This window comes from Zonotrichia leucophrys, chromosome 2, assembly GCF_028769735.1.
Source record: "Zonotrichia leucophrys gambelii isolate GWCS_2022_RI chromosome 2, RI_Zleu_2.0, whole genome shotgun sequence".
Lineage (NCBI taxonomy): Eukaryota > Metazoa > Chordata > Aves > Passeriformes > Passerellidae > Zonotrichia > Zonotrichia leucophrys.
In genome coordinates this window covers 101,999,515-102,019,275 of record NC_088171.1, presented here as the reverse complement: position 1 = coordinate 102,019,275, position 19,761 = coordinate 101,999,515, and the positions used below count along the sequence as shown (strand labels likewise).

The 19,761-nt window shown below is 37.0% G+C and overlaps 1 protein-coding gene across 2 annotated transcripts in view; it reads left to right on the top strand.

The window, feature by feature from the left end:
* Positions 1 to 19,761, top strand: part of ANKRD12 (ankyrin repeat domain 12) — a 59,505-nt gene that overhangs the window by 20,700 nt on the left and 19,044 nt on the right. The window contains exons 3-7 of one of the 2 annotated variants that reach the window (XM_064705859.1): positions 4,537 to 4,684; positions 12,892 to 13,038; positions 14,067 to 14,267; positions 17,494 to 17,636; positions 19,168 to 19,315. In XM_064705859.1, coding sequence (XP_064561929.1) covers positions 4,537 to 4,684; positions 12,892 to 13,038; positions 14,067 to 14,267; positions 17,494 to 17,636; positions 19,168 to 19,315 — 787 coding nt within the window. The remainder of the gene's footprint in view (positions 1 to 4,536; positions 4,685 to 12,891; positions 13,039 to 14,066; positions 14,268 to 17,493; positions 17,637 to 19,167; positions 19,316 to 19,761) is intronic. The other variant, XM_064705860.1, reaches the window with a different exon arrangement.

Below are 19,761 nucleotides of genomic sequence, written 5' to 3'. Positions count from 1 at the left end.
GCAGGCAATAGGCTAAGGTAAAGTGTGAGTTTGAACAACACAAAGTCATGAAGGTAAATCTGTACTACATATACAAACATAGAGCCCTGAAGTAAATAAAGATTGACCAGGCTAATCAACAGTGATAATTTTAATGAAATATCTTCCAAAGGTAGTGGAAATATCTGTAAAGCAAATAAGGATTTTTCTCAATGCATAAACATGTGCAGCCATGAATGTAAAAGTTATAGTTCTTAACTCATTAGAAGTGTGAAAAATGTTAGGGATTCATTAGGTAATGTAATTGGTGTTAGGAAGTGCTGAGGCCTAGTGTGAAATAATGTTCATAAAAAACAGTGCCTCTTACAAGTGATGAGTAATGCTAAAGGATACCAGTCCATTAAAAAATTCCCATACTTCACAACTTAAAAGCTGTAGTGACCTAAATGGCATAAGACTATTCCAATGGTTAGCATAAGATAAAAGAAAAAACACTTGTGGGGTTTTGTTTCCATTTCATAGTTTTTACACTGTTTAGCTGGTTCTAGTTGTGCACTCTTAACTGTTGGCAGAGAAATGTAGTGAGATTACTGTTGTTATTATTAGGCATAATCTTTCATATTTGTCCAGAAATTAATGCTTATTATTCATCCCTAACAACCAGTGAATAGCTATGTGAACATGTGAACTATGTGTTCAAGTCTTCTGACAACTCAAAAAAACCCATTAGAGATAACGTTGCTGTTAATAAGCTGAGTTTATATCATGTATGCATTAAAGTACATGTATTTTTATTTCAGTTGTTTATCTGGCAAGCATAAAAAAATAGTAGAAGTGTATACAGCAGCTAGACCATCTAATGTTTGAGGTATTTTATCTCATGAGGCATAAGATATTTTGTTAACATATGAACATGATGAAATTTTAATTTATCTGAATTTATACTTCATATGGCCAAACTAAGGAAGTAAACTATGGATATCTCTTCCAAAGGAGAAGCACATTTGGAGTTCGTAAGAATGAATTCTCTCCTTGGAAGACTCCAACAATAGTGCCCAAAACCATTTGGTACCATACAGAATGTGCTTCAATATGTAATTATCTTTGATAGGCAGAAAAAGAATGCTTGTTCTCCCAGGGCTTAGTACATCTGCTAGATTATATGGCTCTCTGTTGCCTCCTTTTGTGTCTTGTCATTGATTGTAGAAGTACCAGACAATAGAGCTGGAATGGGATATCAAGAAATTGTCCAGACTGCTGTTTGTTAGCCTTCTGAGACAGTTCCTGTTGAACAGATTAAAAATGTGCTCCTCATCATAGCACACTAGTATGGTTTTGTTGACAGAGAAAATTCTTCCTTGTTACTACATCCTCCAGTGAGGCATGCATTAAAGGTTGAGACATGCAGATCCAGTTCATCCATTTGCCCCAGAGTAGAATAAGCTGTACTCAGTTCCTGACAGATGTTTGCCAGACCTTTTCTTTAAAGCTTGCCTGATGGAAATTCCTGTCTCCTTGGGCAGTTTATTCTGATTCCTAATTATGCTGACTGGCATAGAGTTAGATACTTAGTAGAAGGATAAATAACCTTTGCTAGTCTCCTGTTGCAGTCTAAAGCCATTAAATGTTCTCTAGCTGCAGTGGACATGGAAAGTATGTAATGCTTTTCACTTTGCAGCAGTAGTTTAGTTTTCTTAACATCAACATCTCATCAGTGTTTTTTCTGATTAGCAGTTCTCATTTGAGATTAATCAGCCTCTTTGGAAAATCCACAGGATTTACAGATTATTTTATTAAAAATGTCAACTTCATTTTAGGTTGCTTATATGGGTCACATTAAAGTAACGCCACAGACCTGTTGATGCTGTGTTTTGAACCTTGCCTTGGACCCTGAGAAAGAGATGTCCATGCTGTTGCAGTGACTAGGAACAATTGCAACAGTGAATGCTCACTCTTGAAAACGGAATGCCTGGTCTAACCTGCAGGGTTTCTACTTCCTCCTCCTACTTCCTTTACTTGGAGTTGATTCCAGGATGCCATTAAGAGTTTTCTAACACAGCATTTTGTGATGGTACAGTTAATTATTTTTATCAGTTTGTAGGACCTTGGTTTTATTCTGGCTTTTCCTATTTTTGTTTTGTATTAAGACTGCTTTTCAAATCAGTCATTTTACAGTTGCCTTGCCAGGGCTCTTTGCTTCTTCCTCTCTTTCAGTTGTGATGATGTCTGTGTATCTGATTGTATCTCTATTTCAGCATTGTCACCAAAAATAATAAATAACATCAACTTGATACAGACTTCTCAAACACCCTGTCCATTGCAACCTTTGGATTGGAAAGTCCATCACTGAATGCTGAATGCTTATTTCCACATTAGCTAAAGAACAGAATAGTCTCCCTTTTTTTTTTTTTTCAGTTTCTGTGTATTCTATGTATAGCCTTTTTTAAAATTTTCAATGGGTTTTTATTTATCTGAAAGTATGCACTTTGAACTGTCTCTCCTCCTAATTAGAGTTTCATGTAATTAATTTTCAGTCATTATTCAAAAACTACTGCATCATTCATAATATTTAACATGATACATATAAGCAATTTAAGAATGAATGTAAAGCTATCAAATTACTTAAGCAGCTTGTACCTCTTTGTGAGCACTTACTGATGTATTTTACTGAGGAGTGCCCTCAAAAAAGGAATTCTTTTCAGAGGTTACCAACTGCAAAAAGTTGTGGTTTTTGGTTTTTTTTTCTACTGAACAAGTTGAAACCAAGATTTTCTGCTTAGGAATTTAAAATTATTTTTAGTTTATCCTTTCTATTGCATAGTACCAAACATAAGATAATATTCTAGAGAAAGAAATAAAATTTTGATGCCACTTCATATTGTGGGAAATTCACATACATAGATAGGAGAAATAAATGGTTTGTTTGAAACAAGGGATCAGAAAGCTCTTGGTGAGGTTGGGCTCAAGTGGGAAACTTGTGTGTGTGGTGGAAGAGATGTGGAAAGGCTTAATGGAGTTTGGATCTGCTCTTGCTAACTTAGAGATGCATTTGGAATATGGATGAACTTCTTTCATAACTAATACCACAGGCACTGTATGATCCAAGGGCTTAGGGGTGTCTTAAGGGGTTTGGGTTTTTAGATTTTTTTTTTTCTAGCATGTAAAAAAGAAAAATAAAAGGGGGAAGGTGTTGTTTCCTTTAGGGTTTTGAAGGAGAGTTGGCTTTGGTTTTGGTGTGTGGATTTTATTCTGCATTTTACTTTGTATTTTTGGGTTTCTAAACTTGGAGTGAAGAAGGCAGATGTTCTCTGAGGGCAGCAGCCTTTATACTTCAGGAATTCTGTTGATACAGACTAATGCCTTCTTTGTCATTTCCCTTGTACAGATATTTGTCTTCTGCTGTAGGGTTTGATACAGGTTCTTTTTCTAATCACTTCTGCCTAACTTTCTGGCAACATTTTAAACTCAGCATGTCAGATGATGTCTTCCTACCTGAGTTTGGTTTCTTTGAAAAAAAGGAAAGGTGCCTTTGAGAACAGTACCTCTACTTCAAGTTATTTTTTAGTTTTCCTCCAAATGAATAAATCTTCAGAAGTACCAAGGATCAGCTTTTTGGTTTGCAGTGATTGGCAAGATGGTGAATATTCTTCTTCTACCTTTAGGAAGTTAATCTATTAGTACTTTCATCTGATCATGTGTTAAGAATGACATGAAGCTGTAGAGTTGTGATAGCTGACAGAGTGGATAATTGTTTCTGCAGCATGTATTGTACAGAAAAGATGTCTCTGCATTGCAACTCGATTGGTAGCTAAGATGTTGGGTTTGCAGAGGGTTCTCTCAAGCAGTCTTTACACTAATCTGGTTAGTGTAAAGGTTTTGCATTCTTTCCTCCTATATTAGTGTAATCAAGTATAAGTTAATAGCAAGCGTGTTTAGGTTTTTCTCTGTTTATTTGAAATATGGGTTATAAGCCAAAATATCTAGACTTATACAACTCAAGAATCCAAATAACTTCCACCTTTTTTCTTCTAAATTTGGTATCAGTTTAAAACCTTTCTTCATAGATTTTCCTCGAATGAAACATTGCACTGTTATTGTTGAAATAGAAAGGGAGTTCTGCATTGTTGTATCACATGGTGGGAGCGGAGGCAGGGGAGGGTAATTAGAAGGGTTTTGGGGGGTTTACAGTTCACAGTCTAAATTGCAGTGTGGACTTTTAATGTGCTTTTAGTGGGATTGTTACGGTCAGGGAAGGAAATTGGGGGCGTCATCAAGACTTGGCAAATTCTTGTTCAGTTTATGTTGCTCCTTTGCTAATTAGTTAAGCCTCTAATAGTGAACAGCATTTCTACAGTGATGTGTCTGAAATAACATAGAAGTTAGTAATTTAAAAAAGAAATGACAATTGATTCTATTGTTTATTGAATAAATTTTGTAATACACGTACTTATACACAAGCACATGCATTCTCACATGTCAGTCTTTTCAGTATGTATACATTATAAGACTGTCCTGCTTTATGCAAAAATTACTTAGTATACTTTTTATTTATATTAGAGCAAGGACAAGATTGCATCCTACAGCAAAACTCCAAAAGTGGATAGGAGTGATGTGGGGAAGGAGATGAAAGAAAAGTCTTCCATGAAACGTAAACTTCCTTTTACAATTAGTCCATCCAGAAATGAAGATCGCAATTCAGACGCAGGTAGAACCTTTTTATTTCCTTAACTAATTATTTGTTGGTAAAATACGTCCTAACTTAATTAATTGTGTGTTGTGTTTTTACATTGATTTTTTTTTCCTCCTTAAAAAGAATACTAAGTATAAAAGTTGCTTGCTTCCTTCTGATTGTTGCACCTCAGTCTGATAGGCTCTCATCCTGTCATTAGCAACAGCCAGCATGCCACCATCGTTGATCTATATTCTCCAGTTGTTTCCTAACCTCATTCTTTCCTTCTGCTTCAGTAACAAATCTTTCTTTGTTTTGTCATCCCTAGAGGTCCATTTGTTCAAATGAGTAAACAGATGAAAAACCATGTGAATGCCTTGATTTGAGACACAGCTGTCAGCTTTTCATAGCCTTTTTTGGGGAGGGAGCATTGCATTGGTAGATATACTGTCCTTCATAGAAGAGATTGCTAACTCTTGTTAGCAGAGCTAACTGAGCTACTCATGGAGAGCACACTTTCCTTTCAGTTTAAGTTCCTATCACCTGTACCTTCTCTGCAGAGCCTAAGTAGTTCTTCCCAGCATAAGCTTATTTATATTAGAACTGATTTCAAGGCTTCAAACTGCCATTTGTAACACAGTTCTTATCAAATCAAGATGGATGGAGCTGGATACATTCCAAGAGGTACAGTTATCTCTGGGTTTAGGTAATTAATTATCTGTGTCATTGTGCAATTATAGTTCAGTAATAGTTAAGTTGATAACCAAACAGTATCCATGGCCAGCAGAACACATTGAAGTTCCCCAAATTTCTCAAAGCTCAGTGCTACAATTGTTTATACATTGCTTATTGTACATTTGAATATTTTCATGGCCAGAGAGTTCCCTTAATATGTGTAGATTTGAATGCAAGGTAGAAGTGTAAACGTCAGTGTGAGTTTAATTTTTGTTCAGGATTTATTTCATGCAGATTTGGCTCCTTGATAATACATACCATACTTTTATTACTGTAAAGAGACTGTAGTATGAATTCCATATTTGAAATAGTCACATTGCAAAACAATGCAAAACAGTAGTTCTGCTCCCAGTGGTTTTACAGCATTCTTGCACTATTCACAATATCATTTGATTTTGAAAAGACTATGTCTAAATTAGAAGTATGCTCCCAGCACCTGCTTTATTACATTTTTTGCTTGATATTAGACCATAACTATTTTTTTCATAGTGGAAGTAAATGTATTTAGATGTAATATTAAATATATATTGAAAGTTTTCTCTGTTCAAAATGTTTAGTCATGTCTTCTTACCCCCATCAACTTTAAATAAGTCATTGTCCCAAGCATCTTGTAAAGTAGCAGAACTTCTTGTGGGTTTTTTTGCTGTAGCATATATTGTTACAGTTGCCACAGACAAGATTGACTACTTCAGATGCTTAGACATGCACAAAAAGACAGTGCTCACACTACAAAAATTTTTTGTCAGAAGTTGTAGCAGGGAGGTGAAATAGACAGTTCAAGTAGGGGCAGGAAATATTTAACATAAAAGTAGAAAGCACGTGGCTCTTAGCTGTGCTGGCAAACACCACAGCTTGGTCAAGATTTAATTTCTGCTTAGCTAAGGAGGTTGGAGCAGCTGCCCTTTTGCAGGTGGGACACTTGGTACATAAACCTGCCAGAAACTTCAGAGCAGGAGCACTGCTAGGATGAAAAAACTGTTCCTGTAATGCAGATTCTGTGCCTAACCAATTAGGTTGGACCACTGGGAATTAGACACTTACACTGGTGCCAAGTTTGTCACTGACATGGATTAGGAGTGACATCAGTGATCGTGAAATGCAGCGCTGCTTCTGGCACAAACATGGCATTATAGATGGAAAAGGTTTGCTGTCACTGAGCTAAACTGCTACCTCTGACAGAAGTGTCCCTGATAGCTGTGTACAGAGAATGGCAAACGTTGAGAAAGAACAAGTAAGTTTTTTTGAAATTAGAATGTAATTGGACACAGATGGGGGAAAAAGAAAAGGTAATGAAAAGCTTCCTATCAGCTTCAAGGTCTTTAAAAATATGTCTGAGTTAAAAAAGCCCTAAATGTAAAAGTAGCTAGAGGTACTTAAAATTTTTTAGTTTAATATTTATCCCCAAGATACATTATAGGGTTACTAGGTGATTATAGAAACTCCATGACAATTGGATTTCATCCTGGTTAGGCATGTAAATGAGTCAAAGAATGGTGATACTTAATTTTAGAGTGTTACATCTTTAGAAGTTTCTTGGTTCTAGTTCCAGGGTCTTTTGTAAACTAAAATTTTGCCTTTTTTTTTGCTGATTTTTGTAAAAATTGCTCCTTTTTCTGGTGGGGTTTTTTTTTGTTTGTTTGTTTGGGGGTTTTTTGGTGTTTTTGTTTTGCTTTGTTTTTGTTTTGCTTTGTTTCAGGTTTTGTCTAAATATTGCAAGTGATAATGAACATGGACAGCCAAAATGAATAGTGATGTAACACAGAAATGTTTTGGGTTTTTTTTCCATTTGGTTTCTGCAACACTGTACACAAAGTACATTTTACACCCAGTCAGTTTTGGCAAGGCTGAAACCAAACAGCATTTGTAGAGTTTAGAACAATTATGGCCCACCTCTTCATCTAATTTTTTTTTTCTTAAGAAAATGCTACAATCAATTTATATTCAGCGTTTTAAGATTGAGCCTTTTAGTTACTTTCTTAGCAATTGGATACCCATGAAGATTGCAGCCAGTTGAGAAGGCTGCAGGAGCTGCCAGGTGTGTGCAGGTCTGGAGGACAGTGTGAGTCCCAGGAGAGCTGTGCCCTCTGAAGAGGCCCCTGGGAACAGGACACACCTGGAAGGACACTCTGTCCCTGTCTTTATCAGCAGCATCCTGTTGTGTTGCTGCTGTTGTGCAGGGCTCTGACACTCCCCTGGCTGTGGTGGCTTCCCGAAACTGAGAGCTCTGTTGTGATGTCCCCATTCTTGGTCAGAGCAACCACAAAAAAATAATACATCCTGCAGGCAAATTTATTTATACTGCAGGATAGCTTTAACCTATTTATAGGTAAATCTTAGGGAGTAGTCTACACACAAGCTTTGATTGAAACTGCTGGACTGGATGATCAAAGCAGAATTATTTTTCATGTATTTTAAAATAAATTCTCTGATTTGAAGTCTCCAAATCCAAAACCATAATTTGATTGAAAAGCCAACAGTTATTTAGACTGTTTAAACAGAGTTGCTTAAATTTTCTTAATTTATTTAAGTAATCTGGTTAGTTTTAAGTAACCTCTGATGTGGTTATTTGAATAAGAACAATAGACAAGTGTTGATTTTGCAGAGGTCAGATTTGTTTGCTTTCTCCACCTTATTAGTCTGAAGAGAGAAATTAGAATTTTTCATAATAATTAAACATAACGGCAGATCCTAAAAATCTTTCAGTTGTAAAGAGAGTCGTGTTACAGAGTTGATTATTCAAGAACAACGAGTTACAATTACACTCAGTGTGGTAATTTGTTAATCTTTCTTGGAAATTATGTTAGCCAGATTTACTGTTTATAGCAAGATCTTGGTTTTGTTTTCTGACCCATTCAATTTCAGTTTTTAAAGTAGTCCAAACCTGGCAGAGTCATACTTCTTTTAGCATTTAGTTGTCATCCAGAAGAGCAAAACAGCTGACCTCTTCGTGCTGCATGGGTACATCACAGTAACACAATTCCTGTGCTCCTGCTTTCTGTAGTTAGAGAGGTTTGTGGGAGTGTTGGAGGGAGTGTTCACACACTGCTTGGATTTGGGTGCAGGGGGGGGGCGTACGTGGCCCGAAGTTCGAAGTCCGGCTAGCTGAGGGTGAAAGGCCGCCGCCCCTCTGCAATTCCTGGCCAGCACCCCTCAGCGTCTGATGGCCTCGGGCTGCGCTGGCTGCGGGCTGGCTCACACCGCTGGTATTGGGGAGGAACGGAGCTGACCATTTCACCGGGGGTTAAACATCGGTTTATTGAAGGTGTTGCGGGATCCAAACGCGGGGAAACCAACCGGGAAAAGTCCCCGAATAGGGGGTGAAACAGGATTAAAAAGGAGGGGGGTGGGTACAGGCGGAACCAATCGGGAAAGGTGAGGGGATGAACTTCACAGAACTGACACTCCATGGAGACCAATAATCAAAAGGTAAGGGAGGTGTCCTGGGACCCCAGCCAACCACCACCTCCAGAGAGGAGAAGGTTCTCGAAACCTGGGAGGAGAAAGGGAGTGATTGACTGGGCCCAGGGAGGAGACAACTTTCACTTATAAGGGAAACCAGGGGAGGAGCAATTACATATCGGCAACTATGAATAGCGAGGTTACCATAGCAACTTAGCTGACAGGCTAGCAGTGGCGGGAAAAACTGGGGGAACAAAACCATTTTACACATAATAGGGGGGAACAATACATAAATTGGGGGAATAACACAAGAAACTTAACAACACACTACAACATTTGGGCTTATTGTTCAACTGTGACACCTTCATTTAACTGTTGTTTGGGCTACAGGCAGGAAAGTGGAGGTGTGTTGGTTTTGTGTGTTGGTTTTGTTCAATAAATATGTCATAAACTTGATTAATTAGGTATCACAATAGCACCTGGAAATCTCTACATTGTTAAATGCGCTGTGGGGTCTCTGCATCACATTCTAAGCTTTCCCTTTCCTTTAGGGTAGGAAACACAGCCAGTCATGATGTGTTTCTTTTGGAAGTAACTTCAGTCAGGTGGCAATGATCACTCAGAGCTCCATAAACTCTATCTCTGAACTTCACCTGCAGAAGTGGTCTTGACCTAGCAATGAACATATTATTCTTTGATTGTATATCATTCAATCTTATGACTTCATAACATTCATTTCAAGCAGTTCATATTTTAATTTTGCATGGTTCTGTTTTTTGATCCTGTTAATTTTTATGATTTAGACTATATTGGGAGTCTTTTACGTAAAAGCAGTGTATGATGAGCCCTGAAGTTTGAATTTGGGGTTTGTTGGTTTTTTGGGTTTTGTTGCTTGATTTCCTTTATCAGCTGAAATGATTATTTTACCAAATGAAATGCTTTGTTAGTTTGGCATGATTTGTTTTGAGAAATCCACATATTGCATTACTTAATAATTTATTTTTCCAATACATTAAAAATTACTTGAGTGGTATTTGTAATTTATCTAATTGGAGAAAAAAAAAAGCAAGCAAACAAAGAAACAGATACATTATTGGCTTGGGACAAAATCTGTCATGTGTAAGTTATCCTAGTACAATCACCAGTGTCTCTGATGTTCCTCGTGCCAGTACATTTCAAGTGTTGTGAGTGGATTTCATTGAGCCCTTTTACAAATGAGTTCTCAGATGCTCCTGAATTCCTGTTTCACATAACCTGAGTATTTCAAAATAATTTTTTCACTGTTCGTTGAAAAGCTTGTGTTGCCAAGGGAAAATCTTAAAGAGCCACACACAAAGGGGTGTGGCTGTGTATTATGAAATTTATTTAATAAAGGTGGTTGAACATGAAGCCACTGGAATAGTTCTAGTTTCTATTTTTTAAATAAAAAATGAAAAAATCGCCTATATTCTATTTCTAATGAGCGTAAGTTCATTTCTAACTGCTGAAGAACAGCAGAAAGTGATGAGAATGTGAATGTAATAGAAGATAATTGAATTCCATAGAACCTGAAAACAAAGTATAAAAAATGGAAAAAAAAAACCAGCCAAAAAAAACCAAACCAAAACAAACCTAAAACAACAACAACAAAAAAAAAAAAAACCCAAACCAACTGATGGGGTTTCATAGTCAATTTTGTAATTAAATTCTGCTTAAACTTCGTATCTTAACTGATTCTGTTCCTTTATGAGGGAAGTTTTTACTGTTGAAATTGTAGAAACATCAAGTTCACAGTGGTGAAAGTTTCCTGTTACCATAAGATGAAGAATAGCTAAGAAGTTGAAGTTCCTAAATGTTAAGTTGGTCTCATCCTGTGAAGTGTGCTATGTGTTGGTATTCTTAGAACATTGATTTTTTTTTTTTTTATGTATAGAACTTTTTATTTTATATGCCCTACTCACTTTCCCCTGGGGTTTTTTGTTGTTGTTTTTTAGTTTGGTTTGATTTTGGAGGGTTTTGTTTGTTCGGGGTTTTTTCTGGGGGGGAAGGGTTTAGTGGGTTTGTTTGTTTGTTGGGGTTTTTTGTTTGCTTGGTTGGTTTTTTTTGCTTTCTTCCACCCCTCTTGTCAGAACCAGTTCATATCTGTGAGATCTTGGAGGGGATCATCAGGTGCACCAGCTATAATCTTGAGACTTTTTTAGCTTTGTTGTTGATCATATTGATTTTTGTGTATTCAACTGTTTAGATTAACTGACAACATATATGAAGTCTAATATCTGTTTTAATTAAAGGGTGTCTCCTTTTGAGCAGTAAGTGCATAATTACAGTATGACTTGGTGAGAACAGGTGTTCTTATTTGATGCTTTTAATTTGTAAGATCTAGAAATGCTTTGCAAACACTGTGTTTATAAAGTGTAATAGAAGAGTAATTTACCACTGAAATGGAGCACTGAACATGAGGCAGGAATAAATTGTGCTGGTTTAAATAAAAGCAAAACCCAAAAAACTCAGACAATCCCAATATATAAAAGAGTAAAGCCTAGATAATAAAAAACTTTATTGCATTTATTTTGATGCATTATTTTCTCAAGCTGAAAATAGCTATAAAATAGGAAGAAATAATTCAGAATGAAAACAAATACATTTTTCAAGGAAAGAATTGTGAACAATAAATAGCATATGCTAAGAAATATCTGATTATGCTGGTCAATCTGAAATGTGTTATTTTGATGGAAGTACTAAATTAGTCAGTAAAGTGGATGCTGTGCTTTATCTTTGCAGAAAGAGCAGCATGCTTACAGTGGAAAGATTAAAGTACAATTTTATTGTTAAGGGTTTTTTTTTTATTTTCCTACGTAGATGTTTTTACCAATAGGGCAGAACACAAATAGTGTTGATTTGGATATTGAATTAATTTTTTAGATATTCAAGACTCTGAGTTTAGGAATAAAAGAACATTTGATTCTGTAAAAGGAATCTTGTTTCCTTTTTAAACATGATGGATAAATGAAAAACCTCTATAAATGTATAGAGGTTTTTAAAATATATACATGGGTCATTAGCTTTCCATTCTTAAATACTCTCACTGGCAATTGTTTAGCCCATAAAATCATGTATTTGTTATGGGTCAGTATGGAATTCAAGATAAGGACTGTTGATGTGCCTTCCTGTGCCTCAAGTGCACTGCATTACTAGAGCTTGTGTCTGTAATCAGGCCTAGAAAGTGAGATTTAGAGAAGGCTAGGAAGGCAGAAAATCATTTGAGAGGAAAAGAATGGTTCAAGAAAGAAGGTAGAACTATAGCAAGTTAAAAGTTAACTAGGAACTTCAAAGGGAATTAAGATTCTAATTTTTACCTCTGCAGAAGTTCATTGAAGTTTTCCTCACTGGAGTCCTCTGTTTTAAGGTTTTCCTCTCTTGCAGATGATAGGGTTTCTTGGTTTTGGTGGGAGTTTTGTTTTGTTTTACTTTTGATGTGTTTACTCAGATGTGTAATTTTAGCTCCTGGTTTAAAACTTGGAGATGAAATATTAAACAGCTTCCATAAATATTGATAAAAGGAAAGAAGTTATGTATGTAAAATAGCTATATGTGTTTGAAGGATATGAGTTCTGGAGAAGAAAATGCTTTAAGACAAAATACCAGGATGAGTTTGACAGAAACAAACTTTTAACCAATTACTTAACACATACCAGTATTAACTAGTCTTTTCCTAATTTTTACCATGGTGTCTTGAGAGAAGTAGAAGAGAGGGTAGTCTCAGATTTGTATTCAATGTTGAAAGCTGACCAGTTGATTTTACAGAAATTTTAAGTTCTTGGCTTTAATCTCTGAGAATTAAAGTTGTGGCATACACAGCATTCCTTCTATGTAACAGGTTTTTCATCTGTTAGAATTTTTTGGTAATCCTGCTTAGAGCTTTAAGTGCTTTATCTCAGTAGCTTATTATCCTAATATGATTAGAGCAGGTAAGCAACACTAATGCAAATGCAGTAAGTTAAAGGTATAATTTCTGGTTTTCATCACCTGTCACCAGTCACGAGTTTACAGGCCTTAAGAGGATGGTTTTATTTTTAGAAAAATAGACTGATGGAACTGCAGTTTGAGTCTTGAAATGTTCCTATTTCTAGAGAAGGAAGGTCCGGAGAAAAAGAAAATGAAGAAGGATGCTGGGAATAAGAAATCAGCACCCGTTAGCATTCTGTTTGGTTACCCTCTGTCAGAGCGCAAACAGATGGCACTTCTCATGCAGATGACAGCAAGAGACAACAGCCCAGGTGATCATACAGAGTTAACAGTTTTCTCACTCCTGCCTGTTTAATTCTGTCCTAGCAGAATATTCAGAACACTGACGTTTTTCAACAATCTTTTATTTTTTTCAAATATTTAAAATCATTCATACATCTGTTAAAATTTATTTTGCATGGATGGTTAATCCGATGAAAAATTCTTGATCTTCTATATTTATGTGAAAAGCCTTGCACCATGATAGCTGTAAAAACTGAAAATTTAATTTCTTCCTTTGTTTATTTTTGCCTCGCAGACACTGTTCCATATGGATTATTTAAAGCCTGAAATACTTTCTTTTTCTGATTTTTATTGAAGCTTAACTGTTACCTCATTTTCTCACTTTGGAGCAGGATTTTAATTTGGGAGGAAATGGGACCATTTCCTTTTGATTTAATGGGAGTGGGGAGACATCTTGTTCTTAATTCACCATTTCAAGCTGTCCTTTATCCAGCTGCATGTAAAAAAATCTTTATATGTGTATATGTTCTACAGGTGTAAAGTTTTTACAAAATTGCTATTTAAAATGCAAATGGCTGGGTTTTCTTAAGGAACTATCCAGTCCACCCAGCTGTGGAACTTTAGGAACTATCCAGCTGTCCAGCTGTGTTGGTACAGATGATGATTTGTATGTAGTACAATACACAGACTGTAATTCTTTAACCTGGCATCCCACTACATAAAAATATAGTGGAATTTTGCTGGAGGAAGGAGAAAGCAGAGTAGATACTGATCTCCCTTGTCTTGATTTAGGAGAATTTATACCAGAGTATGTGAGCCTTGTCGTTTGGATAGACTTCATCTTTCCTAGAAACTTGCTTAAAATAGTAAGATTTTGCAAAATGCCCTTTTTCACATTGAAAATCAGCATTGTGCTGACTCCTATGAAGGGTGAAATGTCTTTTATTGAAATATAATTATTCACTGGTTGTTATCATCTTTGAAGGCAAGTGTTGACAATCTTTTTTCTTCATCTCACTTTGACTTAACAGTGACCATTTAAAAACTTGTTTTGTAGATTCCACCTTAAATCATTCCTTACAAACAACACCAACCCAAAAGAAAACTCCAACCTCTTCTTCAAGACAAAAGGACAAAGTTAACAAGAGGAATGAACGAGGGGAAACTCCTCTACATATGGCAGCAATTCGAGGGGATGTTAAACAGGTCAAGGAGCTAATCAGATTAGGTGCAAATGTAAATGTAAAAGATTTTGCAGGTAAGTGAATATGAGTACTCTTAACTGTATAAATTAAATGTAAGACTGAAGTTGTTAACAGAAGTTTCCTTTCAGTTCATGTTGTATGCAAATGAAAAACTATAATTTCATGGAAATTCCAAAGTTGTGTTTTTCATTTCCAGTGGCAGTGGTAGTACTGGGACACTGTAGGAACATAGCTTATGATTAGAAGAGTGTTTTAATACTGAGAGGTTTCAGTTATGTCCAGGGCCTTGGTGTAGTAGGTATTTACAGAAATCTGTGCACACAGATTCTGTATTCTTGCTGAACTTGGTAGGACTGTGCTGGGCAGAGTTAAATGGTGAGACTGTGGGCTATGTGAGGAGATGCAGAGTTGAGTAGTGGTGGAGGTGATGGTGCTGTGACGTGCTGTGTCTTGACTGGGACAACTGATACGCAGCAAGGCAGAGGAGAGTGGTACGGTTGCAATTGTCATCTAGTCCTGCTGGATTAATGACAGCTTTGATATGTCAGTATTTAATGTGTCAGTGTTTGCTGTGATTTACATAAGGGTTGGTGAGCTTTGTGAAGTTGTAGCATATACAATATTCTTAGGTTTATGGTCTGAATTATGTTCTCAGTGGAAATGGTTGAGAGGAGTTCAGGTAGCAGGCCCCTGTGGAAGAAGCTAAGAACTATATAGCACAATTAGTTGTCAGCTCAAACTTGACTTCAAGAGAAGATATTAATGAGATGAACCGAAATACTGACTTTAAGTAAGAAGTAGATGGGTAATTTCTTGATTTGAAGAGGGTAGCTGAATTTGTATTTGAACATGAAGCTGCCCAGGACTGGCACGTAGAGGAAGAGAAGACAAGCAGAAGTAGAACACTTTGAGATCTTCAAAGAAGTTGAGAGGGGAGATGAGAAGAACTTGTTGACAAGAGCAATTTTAGAAAAGGAGGGGGAGGTTCAGGGGAAGACAGGCCCATAGAAATCACTGGGAGAATAATAGAAACACTTGAAGAAGAGATGTAGTGGGTTGACCTTGGCAGGCTGCCAGACGCCCACCCAGTTGCTCTCTCACTTCCCTTCCTCACCAAGGTGTTGGGAGAAAATAAGATAGAAAAAAGCATTTGTGGGTCATGCTAAAGACCATTTAATAAGAACAGCAAAAGCTGCCTATGCAAGCAAAGGAAGAAGAATTCATTCACTACTTCCCATCATCAGGCAAATATTCAGTCCCTTCCCAGGAAGCAGGGCCTCAGCAGGTGTAACAGATACTTGGAAAGAAAGACAAATGCCATTATGTACAAACTGCCCTCCTTCCCTCTCCTTTCAGTGAGCTTTCATTGCATGACATCCTGTGCTGTGGAATACACATTTGAGTAGCTGTCCTAACTATGTCCCCTCCCAAACTCTGGTGCAGGAGGAGGTAGAGAAAACCATGACACTTCACAAGCCCTGTTCAGCAGTAGCCAAAACACCAGTATGCTCTGAGTACTGGTGTTGCTCCCAAATGCAGTGCACATTACTGTATGAGTTGCTTTGAAGGAAGTTAACTTCACAGCTTCATCCCAGTCTCACCTAGGGCAGATATTTTATTTTAAAGGCAGATGAAAGGAAAAGGACAATGGCTGAGAACTGGTTCTGAGAATCAGTTGGATACAAGTTGGAGGCTTCATTTAAAATTCTGGAGGAGTTGTTTGGGATCAAGTGAGATATTTTTTTATTGGTGATCCAAAGTGAGAAGCAGAGATGGCTGAACTTCAAAATACTGTGCAGAGGGAGAAGTCAAGAAGAGGGGGAGGATTGAAGCAGTGAGTCATGAGTGGAGAAAAGTAGGAATTTAGGATGCAGTGTAGTTTAGAGAATTAGAGGTTTTTTTGCTAAGGATTTGGCAGAACTAAAGGAGCAGAAAATGAATTAGTAATGGAGGAAGTAACCCTGCTCATGGGATATCTGCCAGAATGATACTGCCGTGTGAGAACAAGAGTAAAGGAAACAGATACTGACAGCAAGCCAGCACTAGAGTTGGCAGGCTGGACATTGTGAAAGGATGGAAAAGCAAAGCAGTACAACATGGAGACAAATAAATTATGAAGGTACTTAATATAGAGGATAAAAGACAGGGATCAGAGGGCTGAGAGCAGAAGAGTGTTACCATGTTGGGTGCGTGTGAAAAGAGCAAATGGCAAGAAAATGGAAAAATGGAGGTGGTAGCCAGACTGCTGGAAGTGAGTAACCTAAGTGATGATTGAAGAGGAAATTTAGTGTATGAAGAAGAGAAAGAAGTGTTTTGCTTTAGAATAACTTAGAACCTTTTTTCTTTTTTTCCCTTTTGCTTTTTTCTTTTTTTTTTAGCTGCTTTTAAAATTTAAATGAGTGGCAGCTTGGAAGTTGAGTGAAGGCTGAAGGTGAGAAATCCCATTACTGAGGGATTAGATAAGTTAGGGGTTTCTTGTACCTCCACTTCATGGATGTACAAGACTGCTACTGATTAGATACAAAGCTCATGTGATTAAACTCTTTTACTGGTTATGTTGGAAACAAAAGTTGAATGCCTCCCCAGAACTGGGCTTTGAGAAGGCATCAACAGCAGTTCAGGTCAGCTATGAAGTGGAAGTCATCAAGTTGGGGAGAGGAAATTAAGGTAAGGAATGTAGCATGTGTGGGTTGTCATCTACAGTTGACACTCTGCTACAGAGAATGAGCACTGAACTCGAGGAAATCATAATTGCAAAAAATGACTAGTGTTCTGGGAAATAGCAGAAGAAGTTCACTGCCATTATTTATTAATAGCTTGCTCTCTAGCTGCTGATGTTGTTACTGACTCCTAGTTCATGTTCAGTAACTCTAAAGAAGCACTGGTTATGGCAATTTGCTGCACTTACCATTTCCAACAGTGTGGTTATCAGAGGGTTTCCATGTATTATAATATTATTTTTATATATATTTACCAGAGTTCAAATGTTTACTTGTCAAAGAATCTCTGACATGTTTGGCCTGGGGACTTTATGCCAGATTTTGTCTTCTACTATTTGATTTCTGATTCCAGTGTTTAATCTCAGAAAAACTTGGAATTCAATGTGAGGTTTGAAGTTGATAAAGTGTGTGTTGTTCATCAGACGGATGGCATTGCTGTTCTGCCAAGTACTGTGTGTGAGAGTGTTTTGAAATGTTCAGAGGCAATACAGATCTATAGCACAGGAATGAAAAACCAAATCTTTGATCTTTGTCTTAAACCTACCGTTCTTCACTCTAGGCTGGACACCACTGCATGAAGCTTGTAATGTTGGTTACTACGATGTTGCTAAAGTTCTGATAGCAGCAGGAGCAGATGTGAACACACAGGGCCTGGATGATGATACCCCACTTCATGATTCTGCTAGTAGTGGGCACAGAAACGTGAGTGTTCTGGGAGAGTGGGAGGGGGATAAACACGTGGTTTGAAATGCTGAAGCTTCAGAACAAATCCTGACTGCAGTTGTATGGTCTTGTAGTTCTGCTTCTGCTGTTTTGGGAGCCTCCTAAAGTTGTTCTGATTGTTTCATCTGACTTCTCTTGCCAGATATTTTCTACCAGTATCTGTTTTATTAATTATTTATAAGCTTCATCTTTAGTTTCTTAGTAAATAAGCACTTAAGTGACTTTTTTTGAGAAACTTACTGTATAGAATTCTCAAAAGAAAATGATCTCCTAAAAGTATACTGTGGATTAGTGTATATTGTACATATATGTTTATAAATATTTCAGGGTATATATCCTATATTTATTTTTAAATTAATGTATATATATATTCTTATTATTTTTTAAATTTACCAATCAGCACTTAAAGGAGAAGATAAATGGAGATCTGTAGGTGAGGTGCTTTACATTAACTTTCAAATTGTTCTTGATTTCTGCAAATAAGATGCAGAAATGACTCTGCTTTCCCTTTATATCTCCTTTATTTCATTACTGGGTATGCGATCTGTTGTATAAAGCAAAAGATAGAATACATCCTTAAATCAAGTACACCTTGCAAACAAGATGTTCAGTTTGAAAGGCTTTTCTGGAAAAGAGAGAAATTAATTATCATAATCTGTTGGGAATTTTTTTATTAGCTGTTTAGTAAGTGGTTTTTTAGGTATATAAACAAATTGGGTCTTTAGATCAAGCTTTCATGGAGTTGTTGCAGAGTCTTGGAGAACAGGACCTCTTGTTTATCTGATATCAGTACAGGTGCCTGTGGCCATCTCACTAACATTACATACCACAATAGTTCTGAAGCTTCCTGTTAAGGTATCACTGTCTGCTGAATTTCCACGTTCTTTATACATAGGAAAAAAAAGTAATACTGGACACTGTGCTAATGCAGTGGCCTTGGATTCACTGTAATATTAATGAATTGTTGCATTTGATGATGGAGAAGTTGATGATTTTGATTTATTGCATGTAGTTGCTGGTGGGGTGCTTTGTTCCTCCAGTAAGATGTTGGATCTCTGTCTGGGCTTTTTGGAACTGCTGGGGAAACCAATAGTACTGATTTGCAAAAGTTTATCTGTTCCTTATTGAAGTGGAATAAAATTTGGAGCAAGAGGGCGAATCAGCTGCAGAGGAGTAGAGAGCCTGATAGGTGGGGAACCAGATAAATTGTGTGAAGAAGTGCTAGAACAGCAAGAATAAAGGCCCTTGTTTCTTTCTTTTATAATGATGCTGTGTAACAGAAGGCAGCTGTCTCTTGTCTTCCCCTTCACCTCCTTTACAGAGCAGACTCCATGCACTACCTGGAGTTTGCATTTTACTTGCTGAAGTCTTGCTTTCCAGTCTCAGTATCATAGGTAGGACTTAGGATCGCATATCGTGTTACTCACGCTTCATGTGCAGCGAGGGATTTTTATGCTGGTCAAGTAACATGTTGTGGATAACCTGAAAGATGATTTATTTAATGCTGCAGATTGTGAAGCTGTTGCTTCGACATGGTGGAAATCCATTTCAAGCCAATAAGCACGGGGAAAGACCTGTTGATGTTGCTGAAACTGAAGAATTGGAGATGCTGTTGAAAAGAGAGGTGCCCATCTCTGATGATGAGGACAGTTGCTCAGGTAAAAGTAGCTATTTAATTGCATACTTAATGCATCACTTCACCTAAATTTAAGTGGCCTTAATCTTTTGTATAGTGTTGGCTATTAAGGCTTGCTGCTGGTAACAATTGATTGTCTTTCACTTCCATTTTTAGGGGTAGTTTGTTAAATTTCTCAGTTGAATTACCTGAAATGTATATTCTGATTTTTTTTTTTTTTTGCTTTTCTCTCTGTCTTTAGTAAGCCATTCCCACTTAGCAGATCAACTCAATACCAGAATGATGATTTTACCAGAGAAAGATATAGACGAAAATACCATATTTTTTACAATACAGTGTGTTTCTGAGATGGTTCGTTTCATGGTGAAAAATACCCCCAAAGTCACTTTCCATCTTGAGTAGATCAATCAGAAGTCAGTGTTTCACATGGATGTAACTTAGTTACTCAGTGTAGAAAAGTTCCTGCCA